Source organism: Dendrobates tinctorius, unplaced genomic scaffold (genome assembly GCF_039654945.1).
Source record: "Dendrobates tinctorius isolate UK_male_01 unplaced genomic scaffold, ASM3965494v1 ptg000003l, whole genome shotgun sequence".
In the NCBI taxonomy this organism is placed as follows: domain Eukaryota; kingdom Metazoa; phylum Chordata; class Amphibia; order Anura; family Dendrobatidae; genus Dendrobates; species Dendrobates tinctorius.
In genome coordinates, this window is record NW_027361671.1 from 103255186 (window position 1) to 103279744 (window position 24559).

A 24559-nucleotide genomic window follows, 5' to 3' on the forward strand; every position below is an offset into this window, starting at 1 on the left:
CCTGAGTACGCTGATACCCCACATGTGGGGGTAAACCACTATTTGGGCGCATGGCAGAGCTCGGAAGGGAAGCAGCGCCATTTGACGTTTTTGGCTGGAATTGAGATCGGCCACCATGTCGCGATTGGAAAACCCCTGAAGTACCTAAACTGTGGAAACCCCCCACAAATGACCCCATTTTGAAAACTAGACCCCCTAAGGAACTTATCTAGATGTGAGGTGAGCACTTTGAACCCCCAAGGGCTTCACAGAAGTTTATAATGCCAGGGCATGAAAATAAAAAAATCGTATTTTTTCCACAAACATGATCAATTATTCCCCAATTTTTTTATTTTCCCAAGGGTAACAGGAGAAATTGAACCCCAAAAGTTGTTGTCCAATTTGTCCTGAGTAAGCTGACACCCCATATGTGGGAGAAAACTACTGTATGGACACACGTCGGGGCTCGGAAGGGAAGTAGTGACGTTTTGGAATGCAGACTTTGATGGAATGGTCTGCGGGTGTCATGTGCGTTTGGAGAGCCCCTGATGTACCTAAACTATTGAAACTCCCAACAAGTGACCCCATTTTGGACACTAGACCCCCCCACGGAACTTATCTAGATGTGTGGTGAGCACTTTGAACCCCCAAGTGCTTCACAGAAGTTTATAACGCTCGGACGTGAAAATAAAAAAATCATTTTTTTCCACAAAAATGATATTTTTGCCCCCAATTTTTTATTTTTCTAAGGGTAACAGGAGAAATTGGACCCCAAAAATTGTTTTGCAATTTGTCCTGAGTAGGCTGATACCCTACATGTGGGGGTAAAACACTGTTTGGGCGCATGGCAGAGCTTGGAAGGGAAGGAGCACCATATGACTTTTTCAACTCAGAATTGGCTGGAATTGAGATCAGACGCAATGTTGCATTTGGAGAGCCCCTGATGTGCCCAAACAGTGGAAACCCCCAATTCTAACTCCAACCCGAACCCCAACACACCCCTAACCCTAATCTCAGCCCTAACCCTAACCCTAGCGGAAAAATGGAAATAAATACATTTTTTTAATTTTATTATTTTTCCCTAACTAAGGGGGTGATAACGGGCGGTTTGATTTACTATTTATGGCGGTTTTTATATTTGCTGGCTGTCGCACGCTAAAAAACGCTTTTTATTGTAAAAATAGTTTTTGCATCACCACATATTGAGAGCTATAATTTTTCCGTATTTTGACCCACCGAGTCATGTGAGGTCTTATTTTTTGCGGGACGAGTTGACATTTTTATTGGTACCATTTTCGGGCACGTGACATTTTTTGATCGCTTTTTATTCCGATTTTTGGGACGCAGAATGAACAAAAACCAGCGTTTCATGAATTTCTTTTGGGGGAGTGCGTTTACACTGTTCCGCGTGCGGTAAAATTGATAAAGCGGTTTTATTCTTCGGGTCAGTACGGTTACAGCGATACCTCATTTAGGTCTTTTTTTATGTTTTGTCGGTTTTATGCAATGAAAACTATTTTATATAAAAAATAATTATTTTTGCATCGCTTTATTCTGCGAGCTATAACTTTTTTATTTTTCCTCCAGGCCCCCGAAGGCCCCCGTCGCCATCTTGGATCCGGAGGCCTGGAGGAAAGGAGTCCCCAGCAGCAGCGCTGCACATTGCACTGCCGTGGGGGGCTCGGGGAAGCACGGAGGGAGCCCCCTCCCTGCCGATGCTTCCCTTTAACTCCCGGTACACCGCGATCATGTTTGATCGCGGTGTGCAAGGGGTTAACGTGTCGGGGGCGGTCCGTGACCGCCCCTGACACATAGTGCCGGGTGTCAGCTGTGATAATCAGCTGACACCCGGCCGCGATCAGCAGCGCTCACCACGTGGGCGCCGCTGATCGCGGTAGACGTACTATCCCGTCCATGGGCATAGGGGCCCGGGTCCCATGGACGGGATAGTACGTCGGATGTCAGGAAGGGGTTAAAGGAGAGAGAGAGACTGGGTGATTGCCTATTTTTTTTTTTTTTTTTTTTTTTTTACACCCTGAGCCGATGTTTTTATTAATACCATTTTGGGGTAGATACAATGTTTTTATCACCGCTTATTGCAATATTGCGGCGGCCAAAAAAACATAATTCTGGTGTTTCGATTCTTTTTCTCATAATGCTGTTTACTGATCAAAATAAATTTTATATTTTGATCAGTTTTTTTTACTGTTTTATTTTCAATAGGGCAAATCAGCTTTCATGTGCGGGGACAAATTGTGAGACCGCATCAAAGTTAGGGACATGATATATGACGTATATACACGTTACATGTCGTGAAGGAAAACACCACAGTCGTCAGTTCTGTTCCAACAGGAATACTTTACTAGAACAATACAATGCTTCCTGCTCTGTCCCTGCAACTTAGTGACATGGCACGGTCTCCACAGCTTCCATCCAGGTCAGGAACCATAAAGTCCTTCTGGGGTCGGTCATCAACACCAGGACACTGTCCCCACTGCCCGACAGTCCTTGGAAACTTGTGGCCCCGCAGACTGGGGTACTTTCTGCTGCGGGCTTCTGCCTCGGGTAAGGCCTCTTTCACACTTCAGTCTTTTGATGTCAGTTGCAATCCGTCAAAGTGTGAAAAAACGGATCCGTTGCAGATTGGCAAAAAACTGATGCACCGCTGATCACTGCTGACACCCGGCACAATGTTTCAAGGGCGGTCCGCGACCGTGACACGTTAACCCCTTGCACACCGCGATCAAACACGATCGCGGTGTACCGGGGGTTAAAGGGAAGCATCGGCAGGGAGGGGGCTCCCTCCGGGCTTCCCTGAGCCCCCCACGGCAGCGCAATGTGCAGCGCTGCTGCGAGGGGCTCCTTCCCTGCAGGCCCCCGAATCCAAGATGGCGACGGGGACCTTCGGGGGCCAGCAGGGAGCCGGCTTCCTCAGTGCCTGCTGCACTGCCTGTGACAGATAGCTGATCTGTCACAGTGATCTGTGATGTGACAGATCAGCGATCTGTCACAGGACAGTGATGTCCCACCTGGGACAATGTAATAAAGTTAAAAAAGAATAGCCAAATTAGAAAAAGAAAAAATATTCCCCCAATAAATTCATTTTTTGGAACTAAAAAAACAAACAATAAAAGTACACATTTGGCATCACCGCGTCCGTAACGACCTGCCCTATAAAACTGTCCCATTAGTTAACCCCTTTAGCGAACCCCTTAAAAAATAAAAAACGAAGTAAAAAAAAATGATTTATTATCATACCGCCGAACAAAAAGTGCAATAGCGCAAAATCAAAAAGACGCATATAAATATCCATGGTACCGCTGAAAACGTCATCTTGTCCCGCAAAAAATGAGCCGCCATACAGCATCAGAGAAAAAAAAGTTATAGCTCGCAGAATAAAGCGATGCAAAAATTATTTTTTTATATAAAATAGTTTTCACTGCATAAAACTGACAAAACATAAAAAAAAGACCTAAATGAGGCATCGCTGTAACCGTACTGACCCGAAGAATAAAAGGGCTTTATAAATTTTATTGCACGCGGAACGGTGTAAATGCACCCCCCCAAAAGAAATTAATGAAACGCTGGTTTTTGTTCAATCTGCGTCCCAAAAATCGGAATAAAAAGCGGTCAAAAAATGGTACCAATAAAAACGTCAACTCATCCCGCAAAAAATAAGGCCTCACATGACTCGGTGGGTCAAAATACGGAAAAATTATAGCTCTCAATATGTGGTGATGCAAAAACTATTTTTACAATAAAAAGCGTCTTTTAGCGTGTGACAGCTGCCAAATATAAAAACCGCCATAAATAGTAAATCAAACCCCCCATTATCACCCCCTTAGTTAGGGAAAAATAATAAAATTAAAAAAATGTATTTCCATTTTCCCGTTAGGGCTAGGGCTGAGATTAGGGTTAGGGGTGTGTTGGGGTTAGGGTTGGAGTTAGAATTGGAGGTTTCCACTGTTTGGGCACATCAGGTGTTCTCCAAATACAACATGGCGTCTGATCTCAATTCCAGCCAATTCCGAGTTCAAAAAGTCAAATGGTGGTCCTTCCCTTCCAAGCTCTGCCATGCGCCCAAACAGTGTTTTACCCCCACATATAGGGTATCAGCCTACTCAGGAGAAATTGCAAAACAACTTTTGGGGTCCAATTTCTCCTGTTACCCTCAGGAAAATAAAAAATTGGGGGCAAAAATATAATTTTTGTGGAAAAAAATTTTTTTCTTCTTTTCACGCCCGGGCGTTATAAAATTCTGTGAAGCACTTGGGGGTTCAAAGTTCTCACCATACATCTAGATAAGTTCCTTGGGGGGGTCTAGTTTCCAAAATGGTGTCATTTGTGGGGGGTTTCCACTGTTTTGGTATATCAGGGGTTTTCCAATCGCGACATGGTGTCCGATCTCAATTCCAGCCAAAAACCTCAAATGGCGCTGCTTCCCTTCTGAGCTCTGCCATGCGCCCAAATAGTGGTTTACCCCCACATGTGGGGTATCAGCGTACTCAGGACAAATTGCACAATAACTTTTAGGGTCCTGTTACCCTTGGGAAAATAAAAATTGGGGGTGAAAAGATCATTTTTGTGGAAAAAATATGATTTTTTAATTGTACCGCTGTACATTATAAACTTCTGTGAAGCCCTTGTGGGTTCAACGTTCTCACCACATATCTAGATAAGTTCCTTGGGGGGTCTAGTTTCCAAAATGGGGTCACTTGTGGGGGGTTTCCACTGTTTAGGTACATCAGGGGCTCTCCAAACGCGACATGGCATCCGATCTGAATTCCAGCCAATTTTGCATTGAAAAAGTCAAACGGCGCTCCTTCCCTTCTGAGCTCAGCCATGCGCTGAAACAGTGGTTCCCCCCCACATATCAGGTATCGGCCAAGAGGCCGTGGTTCTCATGGCTGAGAGCCATGTTAATAACCAACCAATGGATTCTGCCGTTACACTAGGACCTTCTCTCGCAGGGACCCTGTTACCATCCACAGGTCAAAGCCCTGCACCTAGCAGCCTGGAATTTGAAAGGGAACTATTGAAGCAGAGAGGCTTCTCAAAAAACCTGATTAATACCCTTCTGCAAAGTAGGAAGGAATCCACAAGAAGAATATACGCTAAGGTGTGGAGGAAATTCCTGGCCTTTCACCCAGTAAGATTGTCCGGTGAAGTACCCATTATGGCCATTCTAGAATTCCTTCAGAGAGGCAGAGAATTGAGGCTCTCAGTAAATACTCTAAAAGGTCCATGTATCGGCCCTAGGGGCCTTGTTTAACCACAACGTGGCAGCTAATAGGTGGGTGACCCAGTTTATTTCAGCTTGTCAGCGGTCAGAACCAGTTCATATTCCTCAGCTACCAGCATGGAACCTTAGCCTTGTTTTGGATGCCTTTACTCAGGCCCCGTTTGAACCCATAAATTCAGCATCAATGAAATGCCTTTCATTAAAAACTGCTACGCTAGTAGCCTTAGTATCGGCTAGAAGAGTAAGTGATCTTCATGCCCTGTCAGTAGTTCCCCCGTTCCTGTCAGTAACACGGGACAGACTAGTATTAAAAACGGACCCATCCTACCTTCCCAAACGGGCTACCAAGTTTCATAGGTCTCAGCAGATCTGCCTACCTTCCTTCTATGAGAACCCAACAACACAGGAGGAGGTTAAATACCACACCTTGGACGTAAAAAGAGCTGTGCTAGCCTACTTAGATAGGACCAGTCCCTGGAGGCAGTGTAGGTCTCTTTTTGTCTCCTTCCAGGGTAACAAGAGAGGGGCTAGAGTCACGACAGGCACGTTGTCCAGGTGGATCAGAGATGCGATCACAATGGCATATTCGGCAAAACGAGAGGACCCTCCACAGGGTATTAAGGCGCACGCTACTAGAGCCATGGCATCCTCCTGGGCCGAGAGGTCGAACGTCCCAATTGAGCAAATATAAGGCTGCAACCTGGTCTTCTCCGTCTACCTTCTATAGTCACTATAGACTAGATTTATCCTCTACCGAGGATTTGACTTTTGGTAGATCTGTCCTTAACACGGTGTGCCCTCCCAGGTGATCATCTCTGAAAATCTCTCAGTGGGTGCTGTCGTGGCGAAGAGGAAAAACCGGATTACTTACCGGTAATACTCTTTTGTAGAGTCCACGACAGCACCCGCTCACTTCCATCCCTTAAAATTTCACAAGTGGTTCTCTTTGGTGGTGGAGATTAGAATTAGGACTTAAGTTGTGGATAACTATAGCAAGCATAGAAGTATATAAGGATAGATGAATTGTCTAAACAAATTGACTAAAACATGTATGGCGGTTCCTCTGTTGTTCTCTGTAATACAAACGGAGGGAGCGAGGGGGACCGCCCCATTTATCTCTCTGTAGGTTTCCTGTTCCTAGGGGCGGATCCCCTCTCTCAGTGGGTGCTGTCGTGGACTCTACAAAAGAGTATTACCGGTAAGTAATCCGTTTTTTTTTTTTTTAGACCTTCACACGGATTGTATTTATGCTATGGGACCCACCAAGGTATATTAAATAAATCATTAGGAGGTCATATGGGTGTCATGGATACATCATATGTTTATATTGACTGATGAAGCAGTGATGGATTGCAAATATAAATCGGATCAAGTTATCAGCAGTACATCTCATGTTTACATTGGGATAAGCCTCCAATAACAACGGTTTTTGTGCATGCATCTGATCTCATCTTACCAGAATCATCCTCACAATAACTTTTCAATATAATTTTATGAGGAGTAGAAGAGAGCGTGATTTCCTCCTGACATGATGGAAAGTGAATTAGAATATCAGATAATGCCCTGTAAACGAACATTGGATTCATTTGTATAGGTAATACAACTAAATTTACATTTATAGTGTACAACAAAATAATTAATACATAGGAACATAATGGTCATATTTCTTCTAGCAACCAGATTCCGTTATCAGTTAGCAAACTATAGCTTTAATGTGATAATTACCAGCAGTTCTGATCTTGGGGATATTATTTATTCCAGTGACTTTACTAGAGCCAATAAAATATTCCTATTCTAGCATTGGTTTTAAACTATTTTAGAGGAAATCTGTCAGTTTTTGCTATGTAATCTGACAACAGCATGAGGTAGGATCAAAGACCCTGATTCCAGGGATGCGTCATTTAGCTTACTGTTACAGTTCTAGCAGAGCTCAGTTGTGGATTTGAGTATAATCCTACCCTCTCCACAGCTTTGTGTGTATATTGTATAGTGACAAGAGCTAATAATCAGTGCTGCAGTGTGTAATGTGTTTATAATTAGTGTGGTTGTTATTTTAATATTAAAAAACAAAAAAAATGGAACTTGCGCAGTAGCAGCTATCGGTGTATACAGAGGTGATCCGACAATTGTTATTGCGCAGGCAGCGCCATGTTGCTAGAGAAAAAAAATTTCCTCCAAGATGGCACCGACAGCGCCATCTTGCTATTAACCCCTTAAGCCCCAACGGTGGTTTGTACGTTCTTGACCGGGCCAATTTTTACAATTCTGACCACTGTCCCTTTATGAGGTTATAACTCTGAATGCTTCCATGGATCCCAGTGATTTTGACGTTGTTTTCTCATGACATTGTACTTCATGTTAGTGGTAAAATTTCATTCATATAACTTGCGTTTATTTGTGAAAAAAATGGAAATTTGGTGAAAATTTCGCAGTTTTCCAAATTTGAATTTTTATGCCCTTAAATCACAGAGATACGGCACACAAAAAACTTAATAACATTTCCCACATGTTTACTTTACATCAGCACAATTTCGGAACCAAAATTTTTTTTTGTTAGGAAGTTATAAGGGTTAAAAATTGACCAGCGATTTCTCATTTTTGCAACACCATTTTATTTTTACGGACCACATCACATTTGAAGTCACTTAGAGGGGATCTATATGATAGAAAATACCCAAAAGTGACACCATTCTAAAAACTGCACCCCTTAAGGTGCTCAAAACCACATTCAAGGAGTTTATCAATCCTTTAGGTGCGTCACAGGAATTTTTTGAATATTTAAAAAAAAAAAATGAACATTTAACTTTTTTTTTTTACAAAAAAAATACTTCGGGTTCTGCAAAAGTTATTGTGCAATTTGTCCTGAGTACGCTGATACCTGATATGTGGGGGGAACCACTGTTTCGGCGCATGACAGACCTCAGAAGGGAAGGAGTGCCGTTTGACTTTTTCAATGCAAAATTTGCTGGAATTCAGATTGGATGCCATGTCGCGTTTGGAGAGCCCCTGATGTACCTAAACAGTGGAAACCCCCCACAAGTGACCCCATTTTGGAAACTAGACCCCCCATGGAACTTATCTAGATGTGTGGTGAGCACTTTGAACCCCCATGTGCTTCACAGAAGTTTATAACACCTGGGTGTGAAAATAAAAAAGTCATTTTTTTTCCACAAAAATGATATTTTTGCCCCCATTTTTTTTATTTTCCTAAAGGTAACAGGAGAAATTGGACCCCAAAAGTTGTTTTGCAATTTGGCCCGAGTATGCTGATACCCTATATGTGGGGGTAAAACACTGTTTGGGCGCATGGCAGAGCTTGGAAGGGAAGGAGCACCATTTGACTTTTTCAACGCAGAATTGGCTGGAATTGAGATCAGACGCCATGTTGCATTTGGAGAGCCCCTGATGTGCCCAAACAGTGGAACCCTAACCCCAACACACCCCTAACCCTAATCCTAACCCTTGCCCTAACCCTAATGGGAAAATGGAAATAAATACATTTTTTTTTAATTTTATTATTTTTCCCTAACTAAGGGGGTGATAACGGGGGGTTTGATTTACTATTTATGGCGGTTTTTATGTTTGGCAGCTGTCATACGCTAAAAGACGCTTTTTATTGTAAAAATAGTTTTTGCATCACCACATATTGAGAGCTATAATTTTTCCGTATTTTGACCCACCGAGTCATGTGAGGTCTTATTTTTTGCGGGACGAGTTGACGTTTTTATTGGTACCATTTTCGGGCACGTGACGTTTTTTGATCGCTTTTTATTCCGATTTTTGGGACGCAGAATGAACAAAAACCAGCGTTTCATGAATTTCTTTTGGGGGGGTGCGTTTACACCGTTCCGCGTGCGGTAAAATTGATAAAGCGGTTTTATTCTTCGGGTCAGTACGGTTACAGCGATACCTCATTTAGGCTTTTTTTTGATGTTTTGGCGGTTTTATGCAATGAAAACTATTTTATATAAATAATTATTTTTGCAACGCTTTATTCTGCGAGCTATAACTTTATTTTTTGCGGATGACGCTATATGGTGGCTCGTTTTTTGCGGGACAAGCTTGCGTTTTCAACGGTACCATGGATATTTATATGCGTCTTTTTGATCGCGCGTTATTGCACTTTGTTCGGTGGTATGATAAATCATTTTTTGCTTCGTTTTTTATTTTTATTTTTTAAGGGGTTCGCTAAAGGGGTTAACTAATGGGACAGTTTTATAGGGCGGGTCGTTATGGACGCGGCGATTCCAAATATGTGTACTTTTATTGTTTGTTTTTTATTTTCAAAAAATGAATTTATTGGGGAATTTTTTTTTTTTTACTAATTTATTTAGCGATTGTTTTAAAAAATTATTTTTACACTTTTTTTAACTTTATTGCATTGTCCCATGTGGGACATCACTGTCCTGTGACAGATTGCTGATCTGTCACATCACAGATCACTGTGACAGATCAGCGATCTGTCACAGGCACTGCTGCAGACTTCCTCATGCCTGCGCTTTGCAGGCACTGAGGAAGCCAGCTCCCTACAGGCCCCCGAAGGTCCCCGTCGCCATCTTGGATTCGGGGGCCTGTAGGGAAAGAGCCCCCCGCCGCAGCGCTGCACATTGCACTGCTGTGGGGGGGCTCAGGGAAGCCCGGAGGGAGCCCCCTCCCTGCCGATGCTTCCCTTTAACCCCCGGTACACCGCGATCGTGTTTGATCGCGGTGTACAAGGGGTTAACTTGTCGGGGGCGGTCCGTGACCGCCCCTGACACATTGTGCCGGGTGTCAGCTGTGATAATCAGCTGACACTCGGCACAATCAGCTGACACCCGGCCGCGATCAGCGGCGCTCACCACGTGGGTGCCGCTGATCGCTATGACGTACTATCCCGTCCCTGGGGATTAAGTCCCAGGGCACATGGACGGGATAGTATGTCATATTGGATTAAGGGGTTAAAGAGAAAAAAGACCAGCGAGGACCCAGACTAAGGTTGATGTCACGACTCTGTTGTTGGGTGACCTGGGACCAGGGGTTCCTTCCCTGTCTCTAATGCTAGGGGGCACCCTAGCTTGCCCTGCTCACCGTGTTACTTCTAAAAGGTGAGGATGCCGGAGCCACGTACTTTGCCTTAACTCCTGAATACACCCTCAGTCTGTACCCCTCCCCCACCCAGGGAAGAGGGGAGTAGTAGTGCACCGTAGTACACCAACCACACTAAAAAGGTAATACGAACAGGGGTAATGGAAAATATCAAACATACAAATATACACTCACATATAACAGAGGTATGCACCGGGGAGTGGAGGATGGGTTAAAACCAAAGTAGGAGAAGAAAGGGAATTATCATACACACAAACCCATGCAACAGTAACAGATAAATCCACCAAACGCCTTTTCAATTAACCACCAACAACTATCCTCCAAGTCATGCAGCATAAACTAGCTCTGAAAATGTCTGTTAGTCAGGACCCAGATTATATAGTGGATGGAAGTGGCTAACAGTGCACAGCTGAGAGCCATAGGCCTTTTTCACACTTCTGTTTTTTTGTGATCAGTTGAAAAATTCCGTTTTGGAGCAAATGGATGTCAGCGGACATCCGGGCAGGCTCACTTGCAAAAAGCGGACCGTCTCTACAAAAAAAAAAAGTTTCAAAGTCCGTCTGCTCCGCCTGGGATCCGCTACAATTCAAACGGATCCGTCCAAAAAAACGGATGCAACGGACGACCTTTAGTCAAAATCCGCCACTAATGCAATTCTATGGGGGAAAAAAAAGGGAGATTTTTGTGTACTCACCGTAAAATCTCTTTCTCTTAGCCTTTAATTGGGGGACACAGAACCTTGGGTGTTATGCTGCTGTCCACTAGGAGGCGACACTATGCATAATCTGAAAAAAGATTAACTTTGGCTCCTCCTCTGCAGTATACACCCCTGGACGGCGTCAGCCTTCTCCAGTTTTGTGCCAAAGCATAAGGAGGAACGTAACCAAATAACATAACCATGCCTGTAAGAAGGCTACTATGTACGAGCTCAAGAACAATATGAGAACTCAACAGGAGACAACGGCCCGTAAGGGCAACAGGGTGGGAGCTGTGTCCCCCAATTAAAGGCTAAGAGAAAGAGATTTTACGGTGAGTACACAAAAATCTCCTTTACTCTGTCGCCTAATTGGGGGACACAGAACCTTGGGACGTCCCAAAGCAGTCCCTGGGTGGGAAGCAGTGGACGAATATTGTGCTGACAGTCCCCTAGACTTGGGGTACTGCCGCCTGCAGAACCAGTCTACCCAGGCTCGCATCCGCTGAGGACTGGGTATGAACACTGTAGTGTTTCGTAAACGTGTGTAGGCTAATCCAAGTGGCCGCCTTGCACACTTGTTGTGCCGAAGCCTGATGCCGAATGGCCCAGGAGGCCCCTACTGCCCGTGTAGAGTGTGCCGTGATACCGGCCGGAAGAGGGGAACTGTTAAGTCGGTAGGCCTCATGTATGGTGGACTTGATCCACCTGGCAAGGGTAGCCTTGGAAGCCGGCAACCCCTTGCGACTACCTTCCGTAAGAATGAAGAGGGAATCGGATTTCCGGAAAGGTGCAGTCCTGGACACGTAAATCCGCAATGCCCTGACTAGGTCAAGCGTATGCAGAGCCTTCTCCACTCTATGTACCGGAACCGGGCAAAGGGAAGGCAGTGAAATCTCTTCGTTAAGGTGAAAGTTGGACACAACCTTCGGAAGGAAGGATGGTACCGTGCGGAGAACCACCTTGTCCTGGTGAAAGGCTAGGAAAGGTCGTCTGCAGGAAAGTGCTGACAATTCCGACACTCTGCGTAACGAGGTGATAGCCACTAGAAAAACCACTTTCTGAGACAGAATGGAGAGTGGAACTTCTCTAAGAGGTTCGAAGGGTGGAGCTTGCAATGCTGTCAGGACCAGATTGAGGTCCCACGTATCCATCGGACGTTTGTAGGGAGGAACCAATCGGGAAACTCCCTGGATGAAAGTCCTTACTTGCGGTTTAATAGCAATGCGCTTTTGAAAAAGGACTGAAAGCGCCGACACCTGACTCTTAAGCGAACTTAAGGATAGCTTGGCATCTAGGCCCGATTGAAGAAAACCTAGTACCTTCGGGAGGTAATAAGGGAGTGGGACTTGTCCATGAGATTCGCACCAAGAAAAGAAGGCTCTCCAGGTACGATAATAGAGCTTGGCAGAGGCAGGCTTCCTTGCCCTGATCATAGTTGCAATGACTGCCGGTGAAAAACCTGCCTGGGTTAGAATCCAGGTTTCAAGGGCCATGCCGTCAAATTGAGGGCCCCTGAATTCTGGTGGAAGAACGGACCTTGAGACAGAAGGTCGTGGCGGTCGGGTAGACGCCAGGGGGCGTCTGCCGTAAGTTGGACGATGTCGGCGTACCAAGTACGTCTGGGCCAGTCTGGCGCGATGAGGATGGTCGGAACTCCCTCTTGCTTGACCTTCCTCACGACCCTGGCTATTAGGGGGAGGGGTGGAAAGATGTACAGGAGTCGGAACTGGGACCAGTCCTGGACCAGGGCATCCGCTCCGAGCGACCGCGGGTCGTGTGTCCTGGCCATGAAATTGGGAACCTTGGCATTGAGATGGGATGCCATTAGGTCCACATCCGGGGTTCCCCATCGTTGACAGATCTGGTAAAAAATCTCGGGATGGAGAGACCACTCCCCCGAGTCCATTCCTTGCCTGCTGAGGAAGTCGGCTTCCCAGTTTTCTACACCCGGAATGTGTACCGCAGAAAGAACCGACCTTGTGTCTTCCGCCCAGCGGAGGATATGAGCCACTTCTCTCATTGCCTGGGCGCTGCGGGTCCCGCCTTGGTGATTCACGTATGCCACAGCCGTGGCATTGTCCGACTGTATCCGTATGTGCGAGGCTGCAAGCAAGTGATGAAAGGCTCTCAGTGCCAAGAGAATGGCCCTGATTTCCAGAACATTGATGGGCAATGTCACTTCCCTCGGTGACCACTTGCCCTGTGCCCTGTGATGTAGGTGTACCGCCCCCCAGCCTGTCAGGCTTGCATCGGTAGTCAGGATCTTCCATTGTCCTGAGAGGAATGGCTTCCCTCGTGTAAGCGAGGTTGGTTTGAGCCACCAGTGCAGGGACCTCCTGGTCGATGACGTCAACCTGAACTCCCTGTCGAGGGAGAAGGGGTTCCTGTCCCAAGATCTGAGTATGGCTAGCTGAAGGACCCTGAGGTGAAACTGGGCAAATGGCACTGCCTCTATTGCTGTTGCCATCCTGCCGAGGATTCTCATGGCAAACCGGAGAGATCGAGGAGGACTGCGAAGGAGTGTGCGAACTCCCAGACGGATGGCCAGTGTCTTGTCCTTGGGAAGGAGCACCAGGCCCCTGGTGGTGTCGAATACCATTCCCAGGAATGTTAGAGTCCGAGTTGGGATGGTCGACGATTTCTGTAGGTTGACTAGCCATCCCAGGCGACTCAGAGTGTCTAGAGTGATTGAGACACTGACCTCGCAGTCTTTGAAAGTGGGAGACTTGACGAGGAGGTCGTCCAGGTACGGGACGACTAGAATGCCTCTTGAGTGCAGGACGTCCATGGTGGCCGCCATGACTTTGGTGAACGTTCTTGGAGCCGTGGCGAGTCCGAACGGAAGGGCGACAAACTGGTAGTGGTTTTGGTTGACCGCGAACCTGAGAAACCTTTGGTGGGCGGGAGCAATTGGTATGTGGAGATATGCATCCTGTATGTCTATGGTGGCGAGGAATTCTCCCTGCTCCATGGATGCAACGATGGACCGGAGGGACTCCATGCGGAAATGACGGACCCGTACGTAATTGTTGAGCTGTTTTAGGTCCAGTATGGGTCGGACGCCGCCTCCTTTCTTGGGGACTACAAACAAATTTGAGTAGAATCCTCGGAATCTCTCGTTCTCGGGAACCGGCACCACAACTCCTGTATTCCCGCTACACCTCTGGCGGAATCCAGGGCTGCATGAATCATGTAGTCTGCTACCACTGCCATCTGGACCGCTTGGTCCGAGAGTTCAGGATTTGAAGCCTGAAGACCCTCCTGTAGTCTTTTGGCCCAAGCTAGGATGGCCTTGGCTGCCCAAACTGAAGCAAACGCAGGGCCCAGAGAGGCGCCTGCCGCTTCGAAAATAGAACGAGCCATGCGTTCTACTTGCCGGTCTGCTGCGTCCCTGAGGGTTGAGCTATCCGGCAGAGAGAGTAAAGTCTGCGCTGCTAGCCTAGAAACCGGAGGGTCCACTTCAGGTGGATCTGCCCATTGTTTGGTGTCTTCCTGTGGGAAGGGGTACTTCGCTTCCAGATATTTGCGATTAGCGAATTTTTTGTCAGGCTGCGCAAACTGTTTGGTAAGTATTTTCTCAAACTCATCGTGATTAGGGAAGACCTTAGGTGGTTTTTGAACACTTTCGAAGCAAATCCTATGTTTTGGGACTTCCGGGGGCGACTCTGGAATTTTTAGCACCCGATGAATAGAAGAAATTATGTCCTCAACTAGCGCTGTATTGCTAGGGGGAGAAGGTACCACGGACCTGACCGTTTCATTATCTGAGTCGGAGTCACAGATGCCCTCCGAATCCTGTGCCTCACTAAGGTGATCCCTGGAGGGCGACCTGGGGCGGGGGTCTTCTGTGGTGGGGGATCCCTCTGGTAAATTGCACTGTCTGTCTGTGGCAGGGGACTGCCCAGGAGACCTGGAATGACGCTGTCTCTCCCTAGAGGGGAACGACCTTGTGCTATAGTGCGACTCAGGTGATCGAGACCTGTGAGTCCGCTTACGTCTGTGAGAGTCGGAAGCAGCATGTTCCTGAGACAAGCTGTCCGTTTGCTGTGTACCGTCCATAGCCGGGGTCCGACTCTGCAGAGCTTGCAGCAATGTAGCAGTTAGGTTGTCTATGGACTGTGACATAGACTGAGACATCTGAGTTGCCCATTCCGGCGTGGCCTGTGACACTGAAGCGTCAGTAGGGACTCCCTGGGGTTCTGACCCAGAGTTCTGGATGCAGACCCGGCAGTGCGGATACGTGCTGCCACTAGGGAGCGTGGCTTTGCAGGCTGTGCAGAATGCATAGAAACATTCCTGCCTGGTTCTCTTCCTTGAGCCCGGCATAGTGCACAGAGGCTGGCTATAAGGGATCGTACAGGGGTGGCTACGCAGAGGGAACCCACAGAAAGCCTTATAGGAAGTATAGATTCACAGCTGAGTAATGAGAACCCAGCTGTGAGCTTACCCCACCGGTGTGCCCCTAGGTCCAGCGCCGACAGATCCAAGTTCTGTGCCCCCCGGAGACCGCTGTGATGCTTCTCTCCTGGATCTCATCCAGAAAAAATGGCCACCGGGGCTCTGAGGAGAGGGAGGAGGGGGCGGAGAGCTGAAAAGGGCGCGCTGGGCTGTGTAAAAACGCGCCCTTTCTGCCTCAATCCGCCCCTTCTATGACACTCCAGTGTGTCATTTTGGTCATCCGGGGGGCGGGCCGGGGGGCGGGGAAAAGGCGGCGGCTTCAGCTAGGCCGAAGCCGCAGTCTAAATTTGAAGCCTGATGCCCAGGAGGGCTCCAGAGCGGCGCGGTAATCCGGGGGGGGGGAGCGGATTTGTACCAGACCCCCCCCAGAACTGGATAGCGGTGGGGGTAGCAGGGGTAGCGGTTTTTGTATGGGGGGCCCCTGAAGGGCTATGGAGCCGCTGCTGCTGCAGAGACAGGGACGCAGCAAAAGCCCTGTTTCTGCTGTGCCATCCAGTCTGCACCCTCCCCCGGCCCCCACAGGATCCCTCAGCCGGCCTGGGGTCCCTGGAAGCTGCGGAATGCTGCCTGATCTCCGACCCTACCTGAGGCGTCTCAACCTAATACCCCCTGCGGGGGATTAGGGAGGGTGCGTCTGTCACCGTCAGGGGGTCTTCATCCTCGCCTCGACCTCAACCCAGACCCCTTAAGGGTGTTGGGGAAGGAGGGGGGTCTCGACCTCGAACCAGGACCCGAGGGACTGGGGAGGGAGCGACATGGGGAAAAAAACCACCTCAACCTCAACCGGGTACCCCTAATAGGGGACCGAGGAGGGAGCCATGCCGGGAGTCTCGCTGGAGACCCACTTTTCTTCATCTGTATTTCCGTGAAAAAAGGAAAAAAAAAACGGAAGAAAAAAGGTGTGCCTCCTTGCGACACTAAGCAAAAACTGGAGAAGGCTGACGCCGTCCAGGGGTGTATACTGCAGAGGAGGAGCCAAAGTTAATCTTTTTTCAGATTATGCATAGTGTCGCCTCCTAGTGGACAGCAGCATAACACCCAAGGTTCTGTGTCCCCCAATTAGGCGACAGAGTAAACGGATCCGACAAAAAAAAGTGGCAAATCCGTTTTTTTTCTAAAACTGGTGGATTTTGACGGACGTCAAAAAACTGAAGTGTGAAACAGGCCTTTGCTTCATGGGCTCTCAGAGCAGATTAACCCCTGCACTGCCTAAGGAAATTTACACGATTTATTAAGAAGGTGAAGTGTTTTGCTATTCAGCGCAGGAGTAAGAGAAATCAGAAACTGCGGTATTCTGGCTCTTTTATGTCACGGTAAACCTGTGACAGTACCCTCTTTCAACGAGAGACCTCCAGAACTTCAGAAAAGGGTTTATCAGGGTGCGCCACTTGAAAAGACCGGATCAGCCTGGCCGCATGGACATCAGATGCTGGTACCTATATCCTCTCCTCAGGACCGTATCCCCTCCAGTGTACCAGATACTGAAGTGACCGACGAACCAAGCGAGAATCAACGATCTTTGCCATCTGAAATTCTGAGTTTCCATCCACAATGACTGGAGATAGTGGTAGCAGTGATGGTACAGAGGACTCAATGTACAGTGGGGGAAATAAGTATTTGATCCCTTGCTGATTTTGTACGTTTGCCCACTGACACATGAACAGTCTAAATTTTTGAGGACAGTAAATAATAAAAGTAGTACAGATAGGCATATGTAACATGTGGGGGAAGAAGAGGGAAAGAAATCAACAAACATGAATTGTAATTGGTATCTCACCCACATGTGCACCTAAGGACTGTAGATGACCAGTTGTACTAACATGCAAAGGACAAGCAGGAGGACAAAATCCAAAGGATACAACTATAGGTCATTTATAAAATTGCTTTATTGTGATAAGGGCAAGGTACAGGTGTGACATGCTATACAGCCAAAAAAAATGATAAAAACAACCAGACAGGGACACTAGGACTCCTGTGGCCAATACTGTATTAGAAGATACATATAATTATATAATCAGTGGCAGATCTTGCTATCATACATGATAGCTAGTGTTGCGCTAAATGACATATATGTCAATATAAACAATATTCATATATTGCTATCATGAAGAATTGTCAATGCTACAGTACATAGCGCCTATGCTTGCATCATAATAATATAAATATTTTTTTGTTACAGAAGCAAAGGCAACCAGGAAATCATGCAGTAAAGGATGAATAAAGTAGCCATTAAATAGTGCATAGATAGCAATCTAATTAACAGTAAGACAAGCAGCAATCAAAGATATAGTGTCATGTAAACATAATATTATACCTGAATACAATACCAACTGACCACTTCCAGCTTTGACGTCATTCTGACTTCCGGTTCGTGCCCGCTATTTAAACAGCGCTGCTCACATTATTTTAAGTGCCCCCTGACGAAGGTGTTCCGAAACGCACGTTGGGGCGGACACTGGGACCCCTGCCAATCCATTTGTCAGTTGGTATTGTATTCAGGTATAATATAGTGTCATGTAAACATAATATCTTTGCCACTGATTATATAATTATATGTATCTTCTAATACAGTATTGGCCACAGGAGTCCTAGTGTCCCTGTCTGGTTGTTTTTATCATTTTTTTGGCTGTATAGCATGTCACACCTGTACCTTGCCCTTATCACAATAAAGCAATTTTATAAATGACCTATAGTTGTATCCTTTGGATTTTGTCCTCCTGCTTGTAAATTTTTGAGGGTAGACTCATTTTAATATTGAGAGAATATCAAAAATAAAATCCAGAAAAATCACATTGCAAAAATTATATAAATTTGCATTTTGCACTGAGGAATAAGTATTTGATCCCTATGGCAAACAAGACTTAATACTTGGTGGCAAAACATTAGTTGGCAAGCAAAGCAGTCAGACTTTTTTTGTAGTTGATGAGGTTTGCGCACATGTCAGGAGGAATTTTGCTCCACTCCTCTTTGCAGATCATCTGTAAGTCATTAAGATTTTGAGGCTGTCACTTGGCAACTCAGAGCTTCAACTCCCTCTATAAGGTTTCTATGGGATTAAGGTCTGGTGACTGGCTAGGCCACTCCTTGACCTTAATGTGCTTCTTTTTGAGACACTCCTTTGTTGCATTGACTATGTTTTGGGTCATTGTCTTGGTGGAAGACCCAGCCACAATCCATTTTTAATGTCCTGACAAGAGGGAAGGAGGTTGTTCACGGTACGTGGCTCCATCCATTCTCCCATTGATGCAGTGAAGTAGTCATGTGCCCTTAGCAGAGAAACACCCCCAAAACATAATGTTTCCACCTCTATGCTTGACAGTGGGGACAGTGTTCTTTGGGTCATATGCAGCATTTCTCTTTCCCCAAACATGGAGATTTCAGTTAACGCCAAATAGCTCAATTTTTGTCTCATCTGACCTCAGCACCTTCTCCCAATCACTCACAGAATCATCCAGGTGTTCATTGGCAAACTTCAGACGGGCCTGCACATGTGCTTTCTTGAGTAGGAGGACCTTGCAGGCACTGCAGGATTTTAAACCTTTACGGCGTAATGTGCTACCAATGGTTTTCTTGTTGACTATGGTCCCAACTGCCTTGAGATCATTAGCAAGTTCCCCCCGTGTGTAGTTTTAGGCTGATCTTTCACTTTCCTCATGATCAAGGATACCCTATGAGGTGAGATTTTGCATGGTGCCCCAGATCGATGTCGATTGAAAGTCATTTTGTATTTCTTCCATTTTCTCACTATTGCACCAACAGTTGTCTCCTTCTCACCCAGCGTCTTACTTATGGTTTTGTAGTCCATTCCAGCTTTCTGCAGGTCTATGATCTTGTCCCCGACATCTTTATAAAGCTCTTTGATCTTGCCCATATTGTAGAGGTTAGAATCTGACTGATTAATTGAGTTTGTGGACATAAGTCTTTTATAAAAGGTGACTATGTAAGGCTAAGTTCACATTAGCGTTCGGGGGCTTTGCGGAGGGCTGCATACTTTCTGTTAAGCTCCGCTTACTTCCGAAAACTTCTGCATGCGTCCTGCGCATCTATCTTTAACATTGGGTACGCAGGACATGCAGATGTGTCATTTTGACACGCCAGTCATCCGCACATAACGCATGCAGAGCTTAACGGAGGAAGTACTGAGCCCTCCGCAAAGCCCCCAAACGCTAATATGAACTTAGCCTGTGACAGTTGTCTTTAATGCAGGTAACGAGTTGATTAGGAGCATCTTAACTGGTCTGTGGGAGCCAGAACTCTTAATGGTTGCTAGAGGATCAAATAATTATTTCTCACTGCAAAATGCAAATACATTTATATAATTTATACAATGTGATTTTCTGGATTTTATTTTTGATATTCTATCTGTCAATGCTAAAATTAACCTACCCTCAAAATTATAGACTATTCAGGTCTTTGTCAGTGGGCAAACTTACAAAATCTGCAAGGGATCAAATACTTATTTCCCCCACTGTATTTTTTTTTTTTTTTTTTTAGAAGAGATCGATGAAATACATTATGGATCCTAAAGGTGGGCGGCAAAGCAAGGCAGAATGCTACAGGATTTACGACGGCTACGATCTTATAAGGACAGATAAACCTGGGATCCAGTTTCCAAGAGGGAACCTTCAACTTAATGTTCCTTGAGGATAACCACACCAAGTCACCAACACACAGGTCCAAATCCACCAAATGTCTTTGATCAACCACACTCTTACATTTGGACCCTGTCTTCCTCAAATCATCAATAACCCCTTGCCACAAAGAAGCAATTGAGGAAGAAAATCATTCTTCAGGAGTTCCAGAAGAACGATTCCTATTAAAAGAGCTGAACTAAGGATGAAATCTCTGTGCCCTGAAGAACAGGGATCTGCCAGTAGACTCATGACGACAATTTATTGCAAATTCAGCTAGAGATAAGTAACCCAATCCTCATGATTCTCAGACACAAAATACCTAACGTAAGTTTCAACATTCTGGTTAACCCAGTTTGCCCATTAGACTGCGAGTAAAATGCTGAAGAGAAAGACAGATGGATCCCCAAATGGGGGAAAAATGCCCTCCAAAATTTGCAAATAAACTGCATCCCCCGGGTAGAAACAATATTGGTAGGGATCCCATGCAATTTTCTCTGATGAAAATTAGCACCAAGGTCTTGGCATTAGGTAAAGCTGGTAGCGCAATAAAATGAGACAATTTACTGAATCTGTCCACCATCACCAAAATTAAAGTATTCCCCACCGACACAGGTAGGTTTTAGGTGTCGGGCTTCTTCCTCTGCACAGGAGGAATCCAAGCCTTGCCTTCTGCGGTCTCCCATTCAGTTCCAGACGCCGAGGAGCCTGCTCAGCAAAGACGTCGGTCCCGGCGCCTTGCTCAAGCTAGTGCTGTCGGGTTGGTTGCAGCTGCCATCCCTGTGTCAGCTATAGCAGCCTGCACTAGCCAGCGGTGAGCAGCTCCTGGGACTAAGTCCCTCTTTTGCTCCACTGAGCATGCCCATGACTCAACTTTTCATTGGAGCGCAGGGGTCACATGCTCAGGTTGCCTGTTCTGATTGGACCATGTGGAAGGTCCCGGAAGGTCAGCATTATAAATATAATATAGACTCATATTTTCAGTGGTATGTGTGATGCTGGATGCATGAGACTGGTGACTGACTCCTTATGATTTCCTCCCTCTGATTTTGCTTGTTACAAGGTTTAGGGTATAGAGTCAGCGTCTATTAGTGGCATGGTGTAGCGCCACTGTGCTATCCAGTCACAGCACCTCATCCAGCGCCATTTTGTGCCATTTAGTCCTAGGCACATTAGTACCGCACTTAGCAGCTGCATCCGCCAGTGCGACGCCGTGTGCAAGTCTTGCACTTTCCTCCCTAGTCCGGGTGATTAGTGGCGTTCGTCAGAGCGGTGAAGTGGGCACTCGGTGCACTATATTTCTGTTACCGTCTTGCTGGCACTGCAGGTGCAGCGCCGAGCGCTGGTGGTCTAGAGGGACTTTTTCCTCTGTCTCTGGGAAGGAGTCTTGTGACCTTGTACTAGTGCTCACCCTGCCAAGTCCTGTGAGGTTAACAGGCTCCGGCGTTTGTTTCATCAGCTCTGTGCAGTAACAGAGTTCGCTTATGTACACACCGGGTCAGCGGTTATCCCGCCGGTGTTCAGTCAGTACACTGCGATATAGTGTCCGCCATTACCGAGCAGCAGTTTACCATCTCTGCACGGTGGACTCCGGGTTGCGATCGCACTGTCTCATATTTCATATTCAGTGCGATCCGCGAACCCTAACAGCAGGTCAGTGATAAAATCGACTGACAAATTCGGACAACTGGGAATCGTCAATGCTTGTGGACACCCAGACCGACAAGTATGAGAGGTTTTAGAACGTGCACACTACAAGTATAGTTTAGAGGCCTCCCTGAAAACAAACTTGAAAACTTGTCGCGCCCCCCAGATAACCTGTCAGGCAAAGCGATCTTAGACTACACTAGGGTTGCCTGGGAGTCATGGTCCCCAAACTTGAGGTGTTGCAGAACAACAGTGCATAGATCTGCCTCCGCCAGGCTGAGCTGCTGCAACTGCCCTGTCAGAGCAGCGAAAGGATCCATTATAGATGAAAAATCTGTTTCGGTCAGAGCTCATGTCACGACTCTGTTGTCAGGTGACCCAAGACCAGAGGTTCCTTCCCTGTTCCTAACGCTAAGTGGTGTCCTAGCTCACCCTGTTTGCTGGGTTACTTCTGAAGGTGAAGATGCCGGGGCCACGTACTTGTCTTAGCTCCTGAATCCACCCTCAGTCTGTACCCCTCCCCAACCCAGGGAAGAGGGGAGTACTAGTGCACCTTAGTATACAACCACACTAACAAGGTAATACGAACAGGGATAACAGAAAATACCAGATATACACTCACATGTAACAGAGGTATGCACCGGGGTGTGGAGGATGGGGTAAAACCAAAGGCGAAGAAAGGGAATTATCACACTCACAAAACCAAGCAACAGTCACAGATAAATCGACATCTTCTCATATAACCACCAACAACTATCCGCCAAGCCATGCACCATAAGCGATCTCTGATGAAATGTGTTAGTCAGGACACAGATTATATAGGGGATGGGAGTGGTTACCAGTGCACAGTTGTGAGCCTTAGCTCCAAGAGAGATTAATCCCTGCACTGAATAAAGACATTTACACCATTTAATAAGAAGGTGAAGTGCTTTCAGAGCAGGAGCAGTAGGACTTCAGAAAGGAAGATTTTAATGGACTCAAAAGGAGGGTAGGAAAGGATGTTCTAAAGGATGGGAGATTTTTTTAAATGAAATTCTCATCAGTAACAATCTCCCAAAAATGAAGAATTAGAAGCATTTAAAGAGACTAGGATGAATAAACAGAACATATTCACTTGTTAAAGGGAATCTATCACCTTTTTTTTCGTATATGAGATGCGGCCACCGCCATCAGGGGCTTATCTACAGCATTCTGTAATCCTGTAGATAAGCCCCCGATGTAACCTGAAAGATAAGAAAAACGAGATATTATACTCACCCAGGGGCTGTCCGGGTCCGATGCCTCCCATCTTCTGATAACGTCCTCTTCTTTGCTTTCCAGCGCACTGCTCTGCCCTGTTACAGAATGCTGTAAATAAGCCCCTAATGGCAGTGGCTGTATCTTCTATACGAAAAAAAAAGGTGAGGGAGGGGGCATAGTTGAAGAAAAATATAATGCTGTTTGCAGGGAATGCAGGGCAAGAGTAAGAAGAGTAAAGCCAGTAATGAAGTAAGGCTTCCAAGGGAAACCAAAAGCCGCAAAAAAAAAAAAAAAAAAAAAGTAAAAGAAGCTATAGGATTTTTACAGGATAAAGTGGTCAAAAATTATGCTGAGAAGACCGAACTTTTAAATTCCTGTTTTGCATCTGTGTTTTCTAAGAAAGCAAATGTAACATCAAATGATCTTCACAGTGCCATTGAGGGAATAAAAGAATTAACTCTATCCATAAACAGACAGATGGTGAGAGAACACTTAGCTAATTTAAATGAATGTAAATCTCCTAGTCCAGATGAATTACTTCCTAGGGTACCGAAAAGCCCCCGTTACACACTGCGATATCGCTAGCAATATTGCTGCAAAGTCAACGATTTTGTGACGTTGCAGCGATATTGCTAGCGATATCGCTGTGTCTGATACTTATCTCCGACCGTCTCCCCCGCTGGTTATCGCTGATCGCGCGAGAAGCTGCTGGACCATTCCTCGTCGGCCGCTTCCTGCTGTGACGACGAGCGTTGCGTGGAGCGTTGCGTGGAGCCGGGCGGGAGGACGCAGGATCGCCTGGTGTGACAGGTAAGTAGCGATCCCCGTCCCCAGCGATGTCGCTGGTGAGATCTGCCTGTGTGGCAGCTCACTAGCGACCACCTAGCGATGCACCAGCGATCCTGACCGCGTCATATCGCCGGTCGGGATCGCTGGTGCATAGCTAGGTGTAATGGTACCCAAAGAGTTAGCAGAGCTAACTGCAAAAAAAAACAAAAAAAAAAACAAACAAACACACACACACACACAGGAGAAGTCCTAGAAGATTGGAGAATCGCAAATATTGTCCCTATCTTCAAAAAAGAAAAGACGGAGCCATGAAATTACAGGCCAGTGACCCTTACTTTTATACCAGGAAAGATCTTTGAACAAATTATTAAACAGCATGTATGCAAGTCCTTTCATAAGAATACAGTAATTAACCAGAGCCAGTGTGGGTTTGTAGTAAACAAGTCATGCCAGACTAATCTAATTTCCTTCTATGATGGAATCACTGACTGGGTGGATCAGGGAAATGTGGTATAGTATCTCTCAACTTCAGCAAAGCATTTGATAAAGCATCTCATACTATCCTTATTGAAAAAAATGACCAATTATGGGATTGACAAGGCTACGGTTAGGTGGATTCATAACTATAGCTCAGTGATTGTACTCAAAGAGTGGTAATAAATGTTGCACATGCAAGTGGAAAAGTGTTTCAAGAGGGGTACAACAAGGTTCTGTCATGGCCCCAGTGTTGTTCAACATTTTTATAAATGATCTAGATAAGAGAACTGAAGGTAAACTAATCAGATCTGCAGA

At 46.1% G+C, this 24559-nt stretch overlaps 1 protein-coding gene across 2 annotated transcripts in view; it reads right to left on the reverse strand.

Annotated features, from left to right (window-relative positions):
* RAD9B (RAD9 checkpoint clamp component B) overlaps positions 1-24559 on the reverse strand; it is a 96360-nt gene that overhangs the window by 34630 nt on the left and 37171 nt on the right. Inside the window, exon 6 of one of the 2 annotated variants that reach the window (XM_073565496.1) lies at positions 6678-6784. The exons of the other annotated variant lie outside the window; for it this stretch is intronic. Coding sequence (XP_073421597.1) covers positions 6678-6784 — 107 coding nt within the window. The remainder of the gene's footprint in view (positions 1-6677; positions 6785-24559) is intronic. 2 annotated transcript variants of the gene reach the window in all.